At 42.9% G+C, this 20,943-nt stretch overlaps 1 protein-coding gene across 1 annotated transcript; it reads left to right on the forward strand.

Moving 5' to 3' along the window:
* Positions 1–1,912: 1,912 nt before the first annotated feature.
* On the forward strand, positions 1,913–19,881 carry ARHGDIB (Rho GDP dissociation inhibitor beta). Its single transcript, XM_016197498.2, has 6 exons — positions 1,913–1,951; positions 10,906–11,091; positions 11,789–11,872; positions 13,806–13,882; positions 16,959–17,022; positions 19,206–19,881. Exons 2-6 carry the CDS (start codon positions 10,914–10,916, stop codon positions 19,403–19,405), a joined length of 603 nt encoding a protein of 200 aa, XP_016052984.1. The 5' UTR covers positions 1,913–1,951; positions 10,906–10,913; the 3' UTR covers positions 19,406–19,881.
* The last annotated feature ends 1,062 nt before the right edge of the window (positions 19,882–20,943 follow it).

Here is a 20,943-nt window from a genome sequence, read left to right on the forward strand (position 1 = left end):
GGTAGATCCCTGCCCTGACTGTGCCCTGGGAGGTAATACAGGAGAGCATAGCAGTTGTGCTCCAACTTACTGAGACCCCCTTGATAAATTAGCAATTCTGAATCCTTTTGAGGTCAAGGGCCCCTTTGAGGATTTAGTGACGTTACGAATGCTCTCTTCTCCCCCAGTAAACACACACACACTGCACATACATGTTCTGATTTTACAGGCTTTTCTTAGGGGCTTCTATACCTTCTAATGTTTGCGTCAAAAGTGCTGCATTAAGAAAAATTGTGAGCACACACTGGGCTTTGCAGAAAAAAATACCCTGTTTAACTAGTGAGATCTTTTCCCTAATAGCATGAAAAATGACATGAGAAATATCATATGGACCATGAATCTGCCACTCCAACTTTTATATCTCTCTTGTTCCAAATCTTTTATTCCGCCTATGTTGTTTTTTCATTGTCTGGCCCCCTTAGAACAAGTTCCACAAGAGCGCAGAGACTTTGCCTTTCATCTACTGAACAATAGTAACTGGAAGAAGAGAAGAGCTCAACCATGATACAGAAAGAACCGTGTCCCCACCTTGAGAGCACTGAGCTACAAAATTTGCTGCCTTCTGTGTAAATGAATATTTGCTTTTATTTGTAATACAGTAGTCGGATGCTTTGTTTCAAGGGCTATCTTCTACCTGTATCCTTTTGAAATTTATTACTAAAACTGTATTTGGTTTTCAATGCTTTTACGAATTTTACTACTTTACTGTTTTCCTTTTTTATTTTTGTAGACTAATCTCTTTTCTCCCATCCAGTGACCACCATCTCCTTGATTGTTTCGGTTCCATTGACCAAGGATAAGATATATCTGAGGCATCAGTTTACAAAACTAAGTGAACAAAACGCAGCGCATGTAAATGACAACAAAGTCAATGTCAGTCTCTCCAACTACATGTGCTCGATCGGTCAGCTCGAAGCATATTGAAACAATGCAAATACTGACTATTGAGATATTAGCATGAATAAATATTTATCAATGGCAGCAGCTATGGAAATGTGCAAAGTACATGTGGCTTGGGTGCTTAAAACCTGTTCGTTCCCTCAAATGGTTCAAACACGGCCTCTGCAACGTCTTCCCATTTAAATCACTTCACAAGCCGTTTCTTCACATGTGGTGCAACGTCTATTTTAGTACTTGTTAAGTTCTCACAAATTTTGAGTTAGAAAAATATGAATTAATGAAGTTTCACTTTCCTTTGTAACCTGCATTCCTAGGTTTAATCAAAAGCAGTACTTTGGCTTTTTTTATTTTTATTATTTAAAAGAAAAAAAATAGTGAAAACTACAACAAGTAACATTTGGCTGTACTGCCATTCACAGCTACCTCTTGAAGTTATAACCATCGATAATTTAGAAATCTATTTGAGGACAAATTTTAAAATTTAAGGCCAAATATATGCAGTTAACATTTGTAATTCTTTAGCACCCTACATTCACTGCCAGCAAACTTTCAACATATCTGGCTGATAAAGAGGTTGGCAGAGACCCCACAGGAACAGAAGTTAGCGATACAAAGTAAAGCCTATGGGAATTCACTGCTACTGGTTTTAGACTAGGAGCCTCAGTGAGCTCCTGCACTGAAATGACTTGATTTGTAGACAGTCGCACAATTATTCATAGCACTCGTGGCTGCAGGCTCCACGCCCTTGCATGAACATTCATGCATATCCGTGTTCACACGAGCAGTCATGCTCCCACATGTGCCATTGATTGACAGGAATGCTGCGCAGAGTTCGCTGATGTAGAGATAGTGCGTGCAGCACAGGATTTGAGACAGCCCAGGGTTTCCTCTTCTAGTAGGTTTAATTTTTTTTTTTTTTTCTCAGTAACTTCCTTCCTGTTCTAACTGCCAGTACTCAGAAGTCAGAGTTGAGAGACAGAGGCACCCCGGACAGAGACGTGAACCGCTGAATGTAAGTTGAAATACCGAGGGGTCGGGGAGGCTCCGGGTGGGTCAGAGAAATGCAGCCCTTTACAGCGTATGATCTTTTTAGAGGGGCAGTTCTTCTTTAAAAGAAACTTTCTGATAAGAAAGTACTAAGGAGGCTGCTGGAACAGCTCTGCAGAGAAGAGGAAGTCAGCCGGGAATGGCAGCAATGACTCAGGGGAGACAGCTCAGGGCGGGAGGGGAGAGCCGCAGCCCAGGAGGCCAAGCCCTGCACGTCCTGGACACGGGCTATGGGCGCGATCGCCGGGGAGTGTCCGTGCGCAGGGCTTTCCTACCAGGTGGGAGCAGGCATCTGGCCAGGCTCAGAAGCAAAAAGATTATAGATCCAAACTGATAGGAAGCGTGTTGGAGGATGGTGGGGTGGCGCTGGGGTGGAGATGTGCGGTTTCCTGTTTTTAAGTAGACTTAAAGAGACTGGCTGCAAAGGGAAAAAAGTGGTTCAAAGCTGTCAAACATTAAACTGCCTTCCACTAAAGAATTCTCTGGTGATACAAGAGAAATGCATAGTGAAAGCCTCCCTTGGGGTACAATGGGATTTAACGATCAAGGAGGAAGTACGGTAGCTAGAATACACTGTTATTTACTCTCGGTCACGCAGGCATAGAATTTCTACCAGTAACAAAACCTAGTATTAAATTCCTGCGGTGAGATGGGCAGGAGGTAATTGCTGTTGTTGCCAAATGTATGTATATATATAATGTCTTTACATCTGAAAGAGCGAGAAACAAAATACGGACGACACTGAATACTTTATCAAGAGATAGATTCTAGACAAATCCAAGTGGACCTAGCCGGGGCACCTGGTCCATGGGTCTTCAAAATGTCAAGGTCTGAGTTTGGCTGCCATTAGAAGGGCTTTAGGCATCACCTGAAATACTTTCTTCCTTTTTCCAGGATGTCCCAGTCAACATGTTTTATAAACAGAGCCTGTAATTAAACCCTAGATGCAGGGTAACTTAAGGGGTGGGTCCAATAAACCCTTAGCTGGTCTCCTGTTCCAGGTGGGGGAAGGCAGGCTGCTCTCACATGGAGTTCCTATCATCACCCCTTCCCCTAGAGACCAAAAGCCCCTAAAATCAGGGTTAGCATGCTGGGTTCTCACTGCAGGTGTGGTCAAGCAAGAGAAAGCAAGAGATCTGTTTTGGCCCCAGAGAGCTTAGTCACAGGCAGGTATCATTCATGTTTGCCATTGCTTTGTCTGTTACATTTACAAGAAAATATCCCTCCCAATCCAGATATGACATAAGCACAATAAGGAGGTCATTTCAGCCTTTGGGGAGATGTGTGAAATTCTAAGGAGGTTTCAGTCTCCATCCGTGCTACATGGGCCCAGCACGTGGGGAGTCACCGTGCCACAGCCAAACAGAACCTGGCTGGCATCTTCCAGGCGCTGAAATTTGGTTCTTCCTTGTTTGAGGACGGCACGCATTTGTCCCCAGGGAAGCATGCTCCCAGCAACATCGAGGTTCTGTTTTCAGTGGACGCTCCGATGGGCAAAGTCAATGTGGCAGAAAAAATGAGGCCAGTTTATGGGAGCACAGTAGGTTACAAACTCCAGCTATCGGGAAGAGAACAGCCCTGGGGAGAAAAATATAGGCGGTTGAGAAAGCGCCAACCTATGTGGAGCACCTTCGATGTGTCAGGTCTGGTGTTAGAAACTTTTAAATTTGAATCCTGAGAGGACACAGGGAAGACAGCAGGCCTCAGAAGTGTTAAGTGATTCTACTAGTCACACACTGGTAGGGGGTAGAAAAGGGACATCTACAGTGCCTGAGAAGGTCGTTTTAGGAAATGTCCCATGGGAGAACTTTCTTTAACCCCACATTCTGAGCATCCTGTTCCTGGGTCAGTGGTGTTCCCTCCGGGGATTCTAGATTCGAGTCCACACTGGCAAATCCAGAGATGGGTCTCATGTTGCTACTAAAACATAAGCATTTGTTCATTCAATAAGCACTCGATTGTCCTATGCTGTGTTACACTCTGATTTCCAGAGCCAGAGCTCGTTAAAATTCACATGGGTTTTCTTCAAGGGAATGATATTCTGAGCACAAGTGGTCATAAAGAAAAGTCTTTACTTCTGTCTAACTTTCCACGCTTCATTTAAGACTGTAAATGTATTGAATTACTGCAGTATAGTCTTCTACCCAACAACGGCTTCCTTGATGTAGTTTTCTTTAAGGACCTGCTAGAAGAAATATCTGTGAAAACGCCTCGCGCAGTGACTTCCCACGCTAGACACAGAAAAGTTTAAGGGAAGTTGAGTTCTCCCTCCTTTTGCACATGAATCTTGGGGAGAGAAATGGACTACTATGAATGCACAGGCAAGAAACAATGTGCTGTTTCTCCCACCAAAGGAAATGTAAAAGAATTCTGCTTCTAGGGATCTGTACCCTCTTCAGGATTTAATGTAATGTTACTGTGTCTAACCAGGCATCGTCCTCTCAGGCACTGGGCTGGTTCTTTTCACCCAGCTTTGCAGTTTTGAATGTTCTTCATGGAGCTGAGGTGGTAAAGAGGAGCCCCAGGGACCCCAGGAAGCACCAGCTCCTCCATGTCACTGGGGAAGGCTGAGACGCCAGGGAGGACTCCAAACCCCAGGCAGCTCTGGTGTGCCAAGGGATAAACTCTCATGCCCCAAATAAGCCAAATCCCCGAGCAGGCGGCAAAGCAGACCCAAATCCCTGGCTGGCTCTGAAATGTGCTCAGTCCTTCAGAGATGACCTGACTCTCTGTGACCTGCTCTAGAGCTATAGCCCCCGATAAGGGGAGAGTAGGTCTGCATCAGGTCGGGAGTGGGGGGGAATGTTGATGCTTACTTCCATAGGTACTTCTCTGCTGGAAATCCCCTCCTAGTACTTCCACATTTCTCTCTCCCCCTTCCTCGTCTCTGCCTCTTTTATCTAATATCCGTGGCCTATGCTTCCAGATGCACGATCTGGGGACTTTAGGACACGAGTCACGTTTTGCTCCAGAGTCAGAGGGAATTCTCTCCATTAGCTGTGCTTTTCTCATCACTCATAGAATGACCTCTGGCTTCAATTATGATAGGGAGCAATAAATAGAATCTAAAATTAAATTGTTCGCGTGGAAGTTTTGTAGAGAAATAAGATAGTGACAGTCCCATTTTAAGGCTGATTCAGTTAATAAACAGTCTTTGCCATTCCCAGGACTTCTTGTCTCCTCTGTACTCCTCAAAGAAACAAAATCTATTTTTAAGAAGGAAGGAGTGGACATGGTCAACACCGCAAATCTAAGGGAAAGCATCTGGTGCCTGGGCAGTCAGTTACCACTCTTCACCAAAGCTGGACAACAAAACAGACGGTACTGTAGGGAAGGGAGAAGAGTAAGGGAATGGATAGTTTTGTCTTGTTTTGTTTTGTTTTTTAAATATATCTTTATTGGTTTCAGAGAGAGGAAGGGAGAGATAGATAGAAACATCAATGATGAAAGTCATTGATCAGCTGCCTCTTGCACGGCCCCCACTGGGGATGGAGCCCACAACCTGGGCATGTGCCCTGACCGGGAATCGAACCTTGATCTCCTAGATCCTAGGTCGATGTTCAACCGCCGAGACACACCCGACCGGGCTGGATAGTTATTGAACATCTACTATTCGTCAGTGTCGTCCTAGAACTTATCATAGGTTTTCTGCTACTCTTCAACCCCATAAAAAAAGATTAATCCCAGCTCACTGGTGGTAAAACTTGGGCTCAGTGAGACTGATAACTTGTTTAAGTCCTGTAATAAGTCAGGAGCAAACCACATTTTGAATCTCTGACCCATCAGACTCCAAGTCCATGCTCCAGTAGACATGAAACTCACTTTTCTCTGAATTTACCAGGTGATTCGTTTCATCTAAAGTCAACAGTTTCACCTCTTCTTTACCCTCACCTTATTTGGAACTGCACTAATGAACCAGACAATGTGCTCTATCCTGAGATTGGTGCAAATTCATAAATGTATTTCACTTTCAGTGCCTTGGAAATTCCACCGAATTTGCAAGTGAAAGCATCAATTTGTGCTATGTCATACTCAAGCCATGAGTAACCATCTTAATTTCATTAGGCATTTTAGTTGAGCTGGAGAAAATGATTAAGTCTCCACCATAGTACATCCAACCCTTGTCATTGTTTCAGTGAACAGCAGGTGCAGGGGTGTGAAGGTTGCACTGTGAAAATTCATCAGTATATAGGCATCAAGAATGGAGAAAACTGAAACAGTAAGCACGTGAAAGAAGCCACATATGCTCTGGGACAGAGCACTAACCTCATTAAACATGTAATTGTTAATTCTCCATTTCGTTTTTCCTGTGTAAAGTATCAAAGTCAAAAACAACATGCAGACAAACAAACAAACAAAAGAACCCTGTTCTTAGTGAAACAGTGGGCGAGCGAGAAGGTGAGAAGAGCCCAACCAGATGGTCCGCGCTGATGGGCTGGGTGCTTCGCGACCCCACCTCCACTTCCTCTTTTTCTTTCTCATTTCATAGACTTCTTTACATTTGGAAGCATTAGGATCACTGGACTAAGAAGGGGCCTCAGGGACCATCTAGTGCACAGATTTAATTTTGCAGAGGATGAACGTGGAGCTCAGGGAGATTCAGAGGCTTGCTCAAGGGGACAAGGGGCAGAGTTGCCCTGAAAGCCTCGCTTTGCTAACGCCATCCCTGCAGAGTGTTGCACAGAAGAATCTACCTCTGCCTGTGTGCCCCAATGGATTCCCAAAATGTCTGGCGTGCTTTATAATTTTATTGTTACTTCTTAATAAAGACAACTGAAGCAACAGAGCGTAGTAGCTAAAAGCCAGACAACCTAAGCTCTGTCCCTTACAGAATATATCTTCCTGAGGAAGTTATTTACCTGAATCTGTAGAAAAGTTTCCTAATCTGTAGTGAGGATTAAGTGAGGTAATCCTCATGAAAGCATTTAGCTCTGTAAGATAGTTATTATAATCACCATCAATAATAAATCCAATTCTTTAGAAGATGAGATTAGAAAATGGCCTATAAAATTTCCACGAAATTTCAATTTTTACTTTAGCAAGCACCCAAAAGAAAACTCCCATTTGTGGCTAAATAAACACAAATACATAGTTTGGGAAATCATCGTCAAACTATTTAGACCATTTATAGCTGGGGCTTTGGGAGAATCTGAGATTCCCCGGAGATAAATTATGAAATTTGAAATGTAGCACATTTTGGAGGATTCACATACATTTGAAATCCTAAAACAGCCCGGCCAGGCGTGGCTCAGCGATTGAGCGTCAACCTAGGATCCAGGCGATCGGGGTTCGATTCCCGGTCAGGGCACATGCCCGGATTGCGGGCTCGATCAATGGCTCTCTCATCATTGATGTTTCTATCTCTCTCTCTCCCTCTCCTTTCCTCTCTTTGAAATCAATAAAGATATATTTTTAAAAAAAGAAAAAAAGAGAAAAAAATCCTAAAACAGAGATATAATCTCTTATATACACAGTGACAGAAATAGGGTAACTGAATGCCAGCTTAGCTGACACTGACTTCAAGTCAGGAGAAACACGCAGATAGAGGCCTTAGAAAAGGAAAGCACCTAGATGTGTTCTGCTCTCACCCCTCACCTCCCCAGATGAGGAAAGAAAGATCCAGAGTAGTTGAATCATTTGCTCAGTGAGGTCACAGCTAGTTTAGTAGCAAAGCCAGAAACAAAACCTATGGGTGATGAAGCTTAATTCAGTGAAGAAATAATAATCCAGAATCAAGTAGATGGGCCACAGAATGCTTCTCCTAAAGGCCTGCTGCCTGGGCACCTTTGTTCCTCTGCCAGACCTGTGGTCATGTTCCCTCAGATGCAGATGTTACCTGATATTGCCTCCTGCTTCTATACACCCAACATTTCGGGTTTATGAACTTGATCCTTAGCTTGAGGCTAAGTTGTGTCACTGGTCTACCAGGCCCCAGAGAGAAGGAAACTTTCTCAACTCTGTTTCATATTTCCAAAAGTTACAGTTTCAAGGTTATGTTCCTAACCCTGGGCTCCAGTAAAGTCTGTGAAGCACTTCAGGGGTCCATGAACCCCTGAATTGCATGTACAATTTCATGGGTTTATTCCTTTCTTTTCCTTTTATAAGCACCATGACTTTTATTATATGTTTAAAGAGACCTGTAATCTCCAAAAATCAGTCAAACCAGCTGGGCCTTCTCTGTGCGATTAGATTGCCCACCCTCCAACCCTTTCTTCACTTGGAAGAGCAACTTAAGCATCGGTATATGCTAAAGCATGGTGTCTTGCAAACAGCAAGTTCACCAAATTTTTGTGACCTAGTTTTGCTTTAAAGGGACTTTCCATGAGAACTGCTTTTCCAGTCCACTATTTGCTATAATATGACATTTTCATCTTTTTCTAACCAGCTTACTAGAGTGAACTGGTTTTGGATTGTCTGGCTTCATACCTCTTTTTCCTATGCTATGTAATTAGATTAAATTATTTTAATGTGGTCCTGAGTGTCCTCCTTTTGACTGCAACAAATTCATTCAGTAATCCCACACTACCCTCTGCTCTTCGATGTCTTTAAATAAATTGGTGTCTCGTTTTTATGGAGCAATGATTGTATCTGTTTGCAATGAATTAAGGAAATTTAGAACTGATAAAAGTTCTATTTACTAATGAGGTCAAGATCTAGATGACAGATAGATTGACTTGCCAATGATCATCATACTTTAGAGGTTAGCAGATCCTGTTCCAGATCAGATCTTTCTCTGTCTCCATCTCTCTCTCTCTTATTCACATTTCAAAATTGAGATGCAAGGGTGCAGAATTACAGTTCCCTGCAGGTTACTGAAATCACCTTGAGCTGGTTAGTGGCTGGGTGTGAAGTCTAATAGTCAAGACTTCAAGCAGAGGACTTGTTAGAACCATGTAGCATATTCCAGAAAGGCCTGTCCGTGGGGGTTGAGATACCCTCATGTGTAGATAACCTTCCTGACGCTCCATCCACAAGTTTGTTACGTGACCTCCACCTTGGGGATCTGGACAGGCTCCTGGGTAATCAACAGGCGAGAACCTGTCTCATCTGATCGGTCTCTTCTGGGTCGCTCTTCATCTGCCCCTTAATGATTGTCCTTAAACTACCCACAACTACAACCTCCGCCCACTGCATCCTTCATTGTTTTTCCAGCCAGTTCATTCATTTTCTTTGAGTTTCCTTTGGAACATGAGCTGAGTTAGTCACTGTGTTTACTGTGCTGTTCTCTAAACGTTCAACTCTGAGTGGTGCTGGCTCTTCAGCTGAGGCAGGAGTTGCTATAGGAACAGGCCTACATGCTTCCTTCCTGCCCAGGAAGCGGGCCTGGGCATTGCAACGCTGTTTGCAGAGTTGATCAAGGCTCATCGCATTTGGCTTGTTATTTTGCTAGAAGAGAATCAATGAGCCAGGAGATACCATTTTCCTTTCCTTTCTTTTTCCTGTTAAAATTACTTTTTATGTATCTTTACTTCCAAGTTATTGTTTTTCCTGTTGCTAAGGATAGTGACTTTGAAACTCAAAACCACAACTGATTTTGGCCAGAGATAACTTCACTGTCAGGGCGCATTACAGAAGTTTGCAGTCACTCAGGATGAGGGGTGATAGATACTGTCTTACAGCTGTGCCACTTTGAAGCAATGATGCCTTTACCCACAGGCAAGGAAGGAGTCACCCTCAGGGTAAAACTGATAGAAATTAGAAAATTATCTCTTTGCCCAAATGTCTCCATTGTTTCCCTAAATAGCTCCAGCAATGGGGCTTGTGACAGGGCCTGAAATTCTTACAGTAGAGACTTTTTTTTCCCTCTTTATTAGGACATTGCATCTCATCAAGCTATGTGAACTTGGGCAATTCTCTTACCCTTTTGATTTCACTTTTCTCAATGATTAAGCGAGGAGTTGGAATATGTCACCTCTAAGGTTCATTTCAGCTCTGAAAAGCTCTGACCATACATGCCTTAAGAGGAATAAATTTTAAACCTATTATTCAGTCATTAACACTTAGGGAAGACTCCAGGGTATGCTTAGGAAAGGTCTTGGAGCATAAGGTCACCGAAAATCTGGGGAGGGGTGGGAGGTACTAAAAGAGAAGTGGGTCCAGAAAAGGAAGATTGATGGAGGGATACAAAAGTCATAGTTGCAATGTTGTCTAGAAAAATTTAGAGTCCTTTGAGATATTGTGTCATTTCAGAAGAACAAAAGATCTTTAGATATAGAACCTAGTAAATCAATAGATGAATATTTATCAAATGCCTGAAATATCCAAGTGTTATGGGAGATTCAAGAGAAACATAGAACCTAATGCCTGCCCTCAAGGAATGATGAGTTGTGTTGCGATGAAACCCCTCAGATACCTCAGGCAGGTACCATGGGGGCCTACAACTTTTCATGAGTTACCTTTGAGGTATTGCAGGAGTTCAAGAAAAGAGTCAAGTAATGGGAAGAAGCCAACTTTCTTTGGCAAGCTCTCCACCTGTCTCTTGAAACCATCATATCTGGGATTGTACATGCTGAGCGCTTTGACACTGGCAAGGCTGGCTGGGTTTGAAGGACTGAGATAATTTCCATAACTATTCAAACTGGGGCTCTTGGCTCAACATCCAGGCCTGCGTGTGCTATTCTGCTTCGCTTGTAGCATATAACTCACAAATGAACTTTTCTTTTGTCCGTTTTTTTCAGTGAATAGGAGGTACCCATCACAGTATAAAAAAAAATCAGGCATGGCAGAGAAAAGACTGGAATGCATTATATTCTTATTTCATGAAATATAACAGGTGAAATTAGGGAGATGTCTCCTGGAAAATACTGAGAACTCTGGAAGCCCGTTAGGGCAAAGATCATGGGAGCAGCACCCTCAGAAGCGTTGTTCAGATACACTGACTCTTGGCTAATGGACTGTATTATCCTCTCTCTCGGACAGAGACCAAAATGACTGAAAAGGCCCCAGAACCACACCTGGAAGAGGAGGAGGAGGAGCTGGATGGGAAGCTCAATTACAAGCCTCCCCCTCAGAAGTCCCTGAAGGAGCTGCAAGAGATGGACAAAGATGATGAAAGTCTAACTAAGTACAAGAAAACGCTCCTGGGGGATGGCCCTGTGGTAGCAGGTGTGTGTGCAGGGGGGATGGGGCCCCGTGCAGGGTCGCAGACAAGGCCTACATTCAGCTCCTGGGCAGCAGGGCGAAGGAAAGGGCACCGAGTGCTTCCCTGGCTCAGGGAGCGGGCCAGGCTCTGTGTGTGCTCAGGACAGTGATGGGCTGTATGATTAGGTCTGCTCTGGAGAGAAGGTGGAGGTCAGCATTGAAACAAGGAAACACAAGGCACAGGGAGGACTTAGAAAGATTTCAGATCGCCACTGAGAACTGTGTTCCCTCCCTTGGGTCACATTTTCTCTGGTCTCCTATTTCTCCCTCCCACCCCTTTCCTCACCACTCACCCCTTCCGCACACCCTGTGGCCCAGTAAGACAAGGCCAGAGATAGGGAGGGGCTGTGCCCAAGCAGGAGAGCGCCTTACCTTGCCCCAGTCCCTCGGGAAACCTTTGCTGTTTATAACTAAGACGGACCTGCAAGTGCCCGAAGCAGAGAATAGCATTCCTGTGATTTATGAGGCCCTCGTGATGAAACGCACTGAACCTACCGTTGCTGTTTCTATCTCTACTGCAGATCGAGATAGCACCTTTCTTTTTATCTTCTCCCTCTCCTACTTGAAATGTGCACGCACACGCGCGCACGCACACACACACACACACACACAGTACTACACGTCTCTTCCCGATGCTTACATTTCGTTTTGAATCCTGCAGACCCCAAAGCCCCCAATGTCACTGTCACCCGCCTCACCCTGGTCTGTGAGAGTGCCCCAGGACCGATCACCATGGACCTCACCGGTAAGTGGACACACCTGTTCTGTTCAAAGGGCGCTAATGATACCACTGGAGAAGCTTCCTCTTTGTCCCCTATCCCCGAAAAAGGAAACTAGCAAGGTGAATCCCTGAGAGACATGTGCGGGGAACAGCTCACAAATCACCCTCTCGGGGTGCACAGTACCGGCCGTGCTTACTGATGGCCCAACCCCTGTCTCTAACTGAAGAGAGTGCAGGCATAGGGACTGGACAGAGTTACTTGTATCAGATTTACTTCAGGTTTTTATCTGCCCATGATACCAGAAGTATTATTCATGTAAAAAGATGGAAATATTAAGAAGCGCGTTGTATGCTTCTGGAATTGTATTTACACAACCTAAACCTCAGAGACAGTATTGGTCTTACATCAGCTATAACTTACCTGAAGGCAAGAAGCAATTTAAGACCTCTTGAACAATATTAGAAATTCCACTGTTAAATACGTACTATTTTAACTTAAAGCTCTGATTCTTTTAAATAACCCACTCCCCAACCCCTCACAAAATGTACAAATTAAGGTGCTAAGGTGGGCATCCGAGAGAAATGAGGACAGGGCCACAGAGCTAGGAGGTTGGACCATTAAAAGCAAGTCTTCAATAAAAAAATAAAGTATTATCAGATTCAAAAAGTGAACCCTTAAGTCAGAGCAAAGCATGGCTCTCAAGCAGTAGGCTTAGCAGCAAGGTGGTTCCCCTCTCACAGAACATACCCACTCTTTACCTTATATGGGCTCTTTTGTCAGAGGGAGGAAATCAGAGGTTGAGAAGATGCTTCCTCTTCAACTGAAATCATTAGAGCAGACACACAAATTCAACTACCCCCCACAGACGAGCGTCTCTCCAGGAGAGATGCGCTCGCTCACTCACCAGGACTCAGGCTTCTTCCGGTGTGAAATTGTGTAACGTGACCAGGTACAACTGTCATTTTGTAAGATAAGGCCTGAATGAGCGCTAAGGAAACTTGTTCTTTTTAGAAGGTCTTGTTCAATGTTACTGCAGAAAAATCTTGGTCTCTGTCCCTTTTTCCAGCACAGGGAAACCCAGATTTGGTTTTCTGTCACAAAGAGGCTACTGAGATGAACCCCAGATATATGTAGTATGCTGGTACCAGCCCTGTGCATGAAGCATGTGCACAGAGTTGTGCAAAACACACACACACGCTCACTCCTGAATGTCCAATGATACAGGTTCACATGGGGAAAACAGAGAATGATTAGCTCCCCAACCAGGGTGCAGGAATTAAGGGCAGATCCCAGTGTTATGGAACCTGAAGCTTTTATAACTTAAGTGACTTTCCTTAAGAAAAATAATATGAAATTGTAAGTGCAAAATTAAGTGCAAAAGCAAAAAATTTATTTAAAGTGATAAAAAGGAATCAAAACAGATGGATTTCTAAAAGCTAGAAAATGCCACAAACATGATCAAATCTAAAAAAGTACAAATAGCTGGTATTCTTATGTAATACTTTTCCTGTATTTCTTTATTTGAGGTGCAGGTGCATGTTCTTTAATTCTTTAATCATCTTTTTGTTTGATCACGTACATGTATTGTCGTGTTCAATAGAGAGTATAGAGAGATTGTCCAGTCTGTCCTCAGGGTGGTTGATTAAAACTTGTTTTTATTGTTGACAATTAGAAAAGACATTTTTTGTACATAACTCATTTCTGGTGATGCTTTGTATACTCTTAGGGCTGTTGTCAAACTAAGTCACATTTCTTTCATATCTAGCTGAAAGATTTCAGGCATTTCAAGTGTGCGTTTGTACAGCCACTAATCTCAAATATTCTTAAGAGTTGAGGGCCATGTAGTCCATGCTGCTCCAATGGGCCCAGCAAATAGCTCTGGAGCTTAAACTTCATTCGTCAACTTTCGTATCTCCTTCTGAGGGAAATAAACTCTTTCTAAATTCACTTTTACAGGGGATCTCGAAGCCCTCAAAAAAGAAATTTTTGTGCTAAAGGAAGGTGTTGAATACAGAGTGAAAATTTGCTTCAAAGTAAGTATCTTGCCCTACATGTTTGATAAAGTTTAAATCCTTCCTACAATCAAAGAAAGAAAAAATCAAATTTCTTGTATTATCACCTTGGCATACTTTTTGGCTTTTTCTCTTTTTTTTCCCCTGGAGATAGTACTGTCTTCTCCAACTCTGGGCTCTTCCCACTGAGACACACGCTTGCCTCCTGTCTTTTCTCAACCAGGACCTCCTCCATTAATCTCTTAAGCCAATGGGATCCTCTCCCTGTGAACTCCTGATGCGCCCATCCATGAGGCACACACCGTTTTGTATTGTACCATTTCTGTTTTTTCTCTCCTATACTGCCTAAGCACCTTGAGATGGGGAGAGGTTTTATATCCCTTCTTTCTAATAATTCAAAACTGTGTAAATGGTAGGTATTTAGTGAATATTTACTGAGAAATAGATAAATGGATCACTTAATAGGAAAAGAAAATAAAACATATATATAGCCTCAGCTCTAAATGCTCAATAATTATATAGAGCCAGGGAGTGTGGTTGTTTGTAAATAACTGGAAATTACAATTTGGTTGTCGGGCAGGTGACTAGGTAAGCACAAAGCTAAATAGGAGATACACCGACGTAGAAGGAAGTAAATGCCCCAGTGAGCAGCCAAAATCAAGAAGAAAAATAACCTTGACTTTGAGGATAAGCAAGTCAGAAATTCATTGTTTGCTCTTAATTGCTTATATTTACCTTGATTGCCCTCATTCCCTCCAGACCTGGGATCCACCAAGGAGAGCCCCACCTCCCTCTTTATTTGCACACCAAGCCTTTCTTTTCCCTGGGTGCAGGGTATGAGTCAGGGTCCATCAACAATCACCCTCCACCTCCACAAATATGCCTCAGAATAGTTTCATTCTGAAAATATTTGTCGATGCCGACTCTATAATGGGCACTGAGCTACGGTTCGCTTCCTGGTTTCCTGCAGTGCTATTTATTGCTAAAGCACCTGAGAGTGTGGTAAGGCATTGTACCCAAATACGCCTAGACTAGGTTACACAGCAGTCTGACTTTCAATCATTAATGCTACTGCCTTAATTTGTCAATTTAGTAAGCCAGTTTTTATCAAATCAGATGAAACATGAAGGCAAATACTGATGTAAATGAGATGAGAAAGATGTGGAGCATGCACTTCTGTGTGGGGAGGCCGAGGAGGAATCAGGGGTGTGGGTCCTTGGTAGTCAGGGTTACACGTTAAGGTGATGGGGGAGGAGGGCACAGAAAGGAGTTTTCTAGTCCCATCCACTCCAGAGGTTTGGCCTTGTCTCTGACCAGAGGAAGATCATTCTCTTTGGTAACCCACGTGAAGCTGAACCCCCTGCGGCCTGCCCCAGCGTGGAGCTACAGTTGGAAGGAACACCAGTTCAGAATGAAAAATAATTGAAAAGCAATGATACTGACGTCTCTTTTAGAATGTCCAAGAAAGTTTGCGTGTATAACACCAGCAACATACCCTAAAACCCTCTTTTTTTTTTATCTCTCTTAGTTGCTCTCAATGTTCTTCTCTTTCTCCCCCAAAACTTCACAATGCTCTTCCAAAATTTGGCCTGGGATCTCTCTTTTAGTTTCTGCTTTTCTTTCTTCTGTATCCCGAGGAAAGGTGGTATGTCTGACCTCCACTGCTCTCATTTCATTCATATCACCAACACTGCTTCGGCCTGGTGTGGCAGAGACAATGGGGAAGGGCGTTCAAGCAGAAGAAGAGATACCAGGAATATTCATACCTTCCTTCTATCCACCTCAGACATACTTATTTAAATGGGCATTCCATGGGGCAGTAGGCAAACAGGAAACTATTCTGAGGGCCTTATCTCTACACTACCATCATTCCTGATTTTAGGACTTGTTCCCTTCAGACCACATCTGCTACAAGGCCCAGGGGGCCAGTTTAGGGGCTGCTAGAAAGATCCATTCATTTTCCCTATTCTTGTGAGCCACATGTGGGAGTCAGAGTAATTAGAAAATTTGAGTTTCATTTTATCACAGCTTCTTCAGTGTGTTTCCATTTTATCTGCTTTTGATAAGTTATATGGCAGATTTTACAGAGCAACAGTCTAGAACCTGAGCTGACAGTATTCACTGCTGTGCCACCTCACTACCAACAATGCACCACAGAGAGATTGGTTTAATTATTCTGTCCAAAACAAAAAGGGAGCCATAATTACTGCTGGGGAGAAATCATTTGAAGATGTTTAAATTCTTCATATTGGTGGACAATTAACCAAGCCTTCCAGCTAGTGATGCAATGGCCACTTCAGTTTGTTTGTATGAACATGACCACCATGTAAAGTTAACAGACAACCCAGTTCAGTGCTAGGTAAAATGACTAATGGAAAAACAAAGTACTTGGACTGTTTATATTTTCATTCTGCTTTAGTGGATTTTCTTTGAAAGGCTTGGGAAAGTATCACGACCTCAGACAACGTCTGAAAATGACAGACAACCAAAATACTTGCCAGACACAAGTGGCTTTTACCCATTATTTGTCTATAGGGAGGAGGTTTCCGTGTTGCCCATCTCCTCAGCTCCAGACCTCCAAATACATCTACATTACGAGCACAACCATCCCCTAGACCTGATTTTCCATTACGGCTTCTCTCGTTATTGTTTGGTTTTCATAGGCTAGGTGGGTCATTTTTCAGGTTGAGATTTTCAATATTTACATAATATTTTCCATTGGTAGCTTTCCTAAGACAAGGATGGTCTTCTGGCCAGTAGTATCAGGGAGGGGGAGCTCAAGACCATTCTTTGGACCATTGAGGAAGGAGAAATATAGTGAAGAATATTGAAACAGTGTTTTAATTAACCACCCCCTCCTCAATCTAAAAATCCCAGTTTTCAAGAACCGGATTGGAAACATTGAGTCTTGTGAACGCTTCTCTCTAACCTCCGCCTGCCCCACCCCCATACTAAATAATAGCAACACTTATTCTGAACTAAATCTTTAGTCTTCTTATCCTCAGAGGAGACCCCGCTCGGTAGGATCAGAATGAATAATGAAGAGAAATGAAAGAGCCTGTTTAATGTGAATTGCTTGGATCCTTCCCACCCGCAGGTGAACAGAGATATTGTGTCGGGCCTGAAATATGTTCAGCACACCTACCGGACTGGGGTGAAAGGTAAGGGACCTACACTTTACACTGTCCCAAAATCTGCCTCTCAATGATACTTCATCTTCTGTTTTTTAGGAAGCTTTAGGCATAGACTCATTTAAGAGTCCGATAAAAAGCTGTGGGTGCTCACCCTAGGAAAGGGCACACATACACCTCCGACCTAGATGTTGATAGCAGGACCCACATTCAGGAGACATAGTTTAGATGGGGTCAGCCACTAACCTTGGGCATCCAGCTTCTGGAATTCAACCTTATTATTCATAAAGAGGAAGAGTAATCAAGATAAGGTTGAGTAAAATAAAGTATATAAAAGTACTTTCAAAACTAAAAAAAAAACATGGACACAGACAATAGTGTGGTGAAGGCCTGGGGGTATGCAGGGTGGAGGCTGTCAATGGGGGAAAAGGGGGACATCTGTAATACTTTCAACATTAAATAAGATTTAAAAACTAGGAATATTTAAAAAAAAAAAAAAAAGCAGTTCACAAGTATAAAACCTGAATTCAGAGAAATTCAAAACAGGAAAGACCAAAAGACCTAGCCACTGTCATGTGTGTTTAACTGGAATGAGAGTTGGCAGGAAGGGGGGGAGAGAAGAGAGGGAGGGACAGTGCTTAAGTTCCTAAATAAAGAAAGAGAAAAAAAATTATTTCTGGAATTGAGAAAAGCTGTCTAATTGAAACAAATAATATGACACTACTTAATCTGCAGTCACTCTTGACAAGTTGTATCTAAACTGTATATGCCTTGGGAACCTGTCCTCAGTTCTCTTCCATTAGTATGGGCAGGGAGAAATGAGAAGTGAAAAGCTGATGGGAGCATGCTGACAGTTCTGTTTTATCATAGGGGGCTCTCTTCCCACAGAGGTGTGAAACAGTAATGCCTCAGTCCCACCAAATCAACGAACAAGGGAGAGGGGAGAAATTGTCTGATAAATTCACAAAGCAGAGAACCACTCAGTCACTCAGATCCCACAGAAGATTGTTGACCTGAAAGATCTTAACTGGTCTTCTCAATACCTAGTCCCATGAAAAGAATAGTTCAGTTTCCTATTTTCCTTTGGGCATAGAGACTAAGTTGCCTCACTTATGGGATGGGGCTGTGATGTGTCTGTAGCTGTTCCTTCAGACTTATCACAACACTTAACAGGTAATTACACGTCATCTATGTACCTACCTATCTATATTTGTACTTTCTAATCCTCTACTTATCCTTAATATATTCCAGTTATTCACCTACTAATAATGTTGGTTGGCTATTTTCACCATTTGTCCCAATTTTACTTTTTTTAACCAAATTATTGATTTTCCCCTTCCATTCAAGTTATTCCATCCATGAATTCTGTTAATTGTGATTACCAGCTGTTACCTTATCCACCTCAATTGATATGTTTATTGAATAATAGTCTAGATAAAAGATCCTTGAAATTCATTATATAGAAAAGAAACAGAGACCCAAAAATGTTAGATGACTTAGGTAGTTGCAGAGCTGAGAAAAGAACTCAAGTCTCAACTAATTTGAATTTTTTTGGATGAGATATAAATGACATATTACACTGTACTAGTTTTTTGTGTACAACATAATGATTTGATATATGTATATATTATTACATGACTACCATAATAAGTTTAGTTAACATCCATCAGCACACACAGTTATAATTTTTTCTTGTGATGAAATCTTTTAAGATCTCTCTCAGCAACTTTCAAATATACAATATGGTGTTATTAACTATAGTCACCACGCTGTACATTACATCCTCAGGACTTATAAGTGGAATTTTATACCTTTCGACCACCTGGGAATTTTTTATGGTATAATCTGCTACATCTCCATAAAAACATTCTTCATCTCCATTGGTTTAGGGCACTGAGTGATTCTGCAATTTTTCTGATACTCAGAATCAGCTGTGATACTTTTAAAAACACCGATTCTTGGGAACCACAGCAAGTTACTGAACCATAGTCTTTGGGTCAAAGGAACATTATAGTATTAAAAGGCACTCAAATAAAAAGAAAATTAAGAAAAAAACAAAAACAAGTGCCCCAGGTAAATCTAACACCTAGCCAGGCTTGGAAACCACTGCTCTTGGCTTTGATCACTGTAAGCTGTGCTCCGAGTGTTCCAGTCTGCAGTGCTTGTTTCTCTCTCTCAGACTCTTACCCTAATGGACTTTTCTTTCTTCCCAGTGGACAAAGCCACATTTATGGTTGGCAGTTACGGGCCTCGGCCAGAAGAGTATGAGTTCCTGACTCCGATCGAGGAGGCTCCCAAAGGCATGCTGGCCAGAGGCACCTACCACAACAAGTCTTTCTTCACCGACGATGACAAGCACGACCACCTCACCTGGGAGTGGAACCTGTCCATTAAGAAGGAGTGGACAGAATGAACACATCTGTCTCTCCCTGCCCCTGCCCTGCCACCTGGAAGAACCCTCTCTGTTGTGTTCACCGCCCTGTCCCTCCTCCCCGATCACAGCTGGGCCCCTCCCCTGACACCCCTCACATCCTCTCTCTCAGAGTGGCCCCTGGCACTGGACGCCTAAAACCCAGGCTTTAACCCTGCCCACTCCTTCTGGTCCCCCATCACAGCCAGATCGTCAAAGGTCTGTTCCTCAATACACAGTCGTTTAACATTTCTCCTCTTATTCCCATTTGAGGAACTAGAGGCCGGGAAATAGGCAAACAGTCACTAACCGCCCTTTTGCCTTGGGTTCCAGTGCTCATTCCCAACCCTGGATTCTTCTGTGGTTGCTGCTGGCTCAGTGAACGTCCCTAGCCACATGCCCTGCCACTTGGGTTCTTCTTTTCTGGGAGACACTTACACAGCACAAGGGAGTGAGAATAAAGCAGTTGTTTGACCTGACTGAGGTGCTCATTTGCCTTCTCTCTTTGTTTGAACAAATATGGGAACTGGATGGCTCACATTTGTGAGTTTCCTCAGAGGGGGTGGGGCAGGGCATAGTAGAAGAGGCACTTACATCACTGGGAACAGTGTGGGTCCCCTGTTCCTGCAATGGACAATGAACCTTTAAAATATGAACGGAAGACAATCTCAATTCGTTTTATTTTATAGTATTATCGTATGGCACTGTTTTCCTAATGTTGAGATCTGTGTCTCCCACTGCTTGTGGGCCAAATCAGACATTGTTTCTCTCCTGCTTGAGATCTTTCAATGGATTCCCATCACCTACAACATAAAATTGAAGCTCCTATGCTTAGTTCATAAGCCCCCCACGCCCTGTGATTTGGCCCCAGCATGCCTTTCTGCTCCTATTTATCATTTCCTTCTCTTTGCAATACTCAATTACTAATAATTCTCTCTCACATGATATTTGTATGTCTGGGCTTTGGTTCATTATATGAAACTTCCTTTCCATCTTTGTTGCCTGGCAAAATTCTTTACTCGGGACTCTGCTTGGGCACCCCCTTGCCCAGAAAAACGGCCTTCGCAGAACCCCACCACTGTCCAAAATACCTGTAGTCTGTACTCTCAGAGCGCCTTATGAGTTCCTCTTTTTTTTTTTTTGTATATTATATATTTTGTATATTTGTATATATTTATATATTAATATTTATATTTTTTTCATTGTATATTTAAATGATCTGCTTATTTGTCCACTTCTCACATCAACAATCTAAGCTGGGAGAGGCTGGATCCAATCACAGTCATCTTTGTATCCCTAGTGCTTAGGTCAATACCTGGCATAGAATATTGTTTTCTTATTTAAATGAACTTACTTGACTTCCTTCTGGTTGGTTTTGTTCTGAGGCCCTGTCACTAAGCTCAGCCTTTTATCTCAGAAGTTGAAGGTCCCGCTAGAGCCAGCTGCGGAGTTCCCAAAGCTCTAACAGCACCACAGCCACTGAGCTGCAGAGTGGGCTGCCCTGAGTCAGTGTCCCACACACAAAGGCCAGGGGCTGGATC

The sequence above is a fragment of the Miniopterus natalensis genome, chromosome 2, assembly GCF_054644295.1.
Source record: "Miniopterus natalensis isolate mMinNat1 chromosome 2, mMinNat1.hap1, whole genome shotgun sequence".
Lineage (NCBI taxonomy): Eukaryota > Metazoa > Chordata > Mammalia > Chiroptera > Miniopteridae > Miniopterus > Miniopterus natalensis.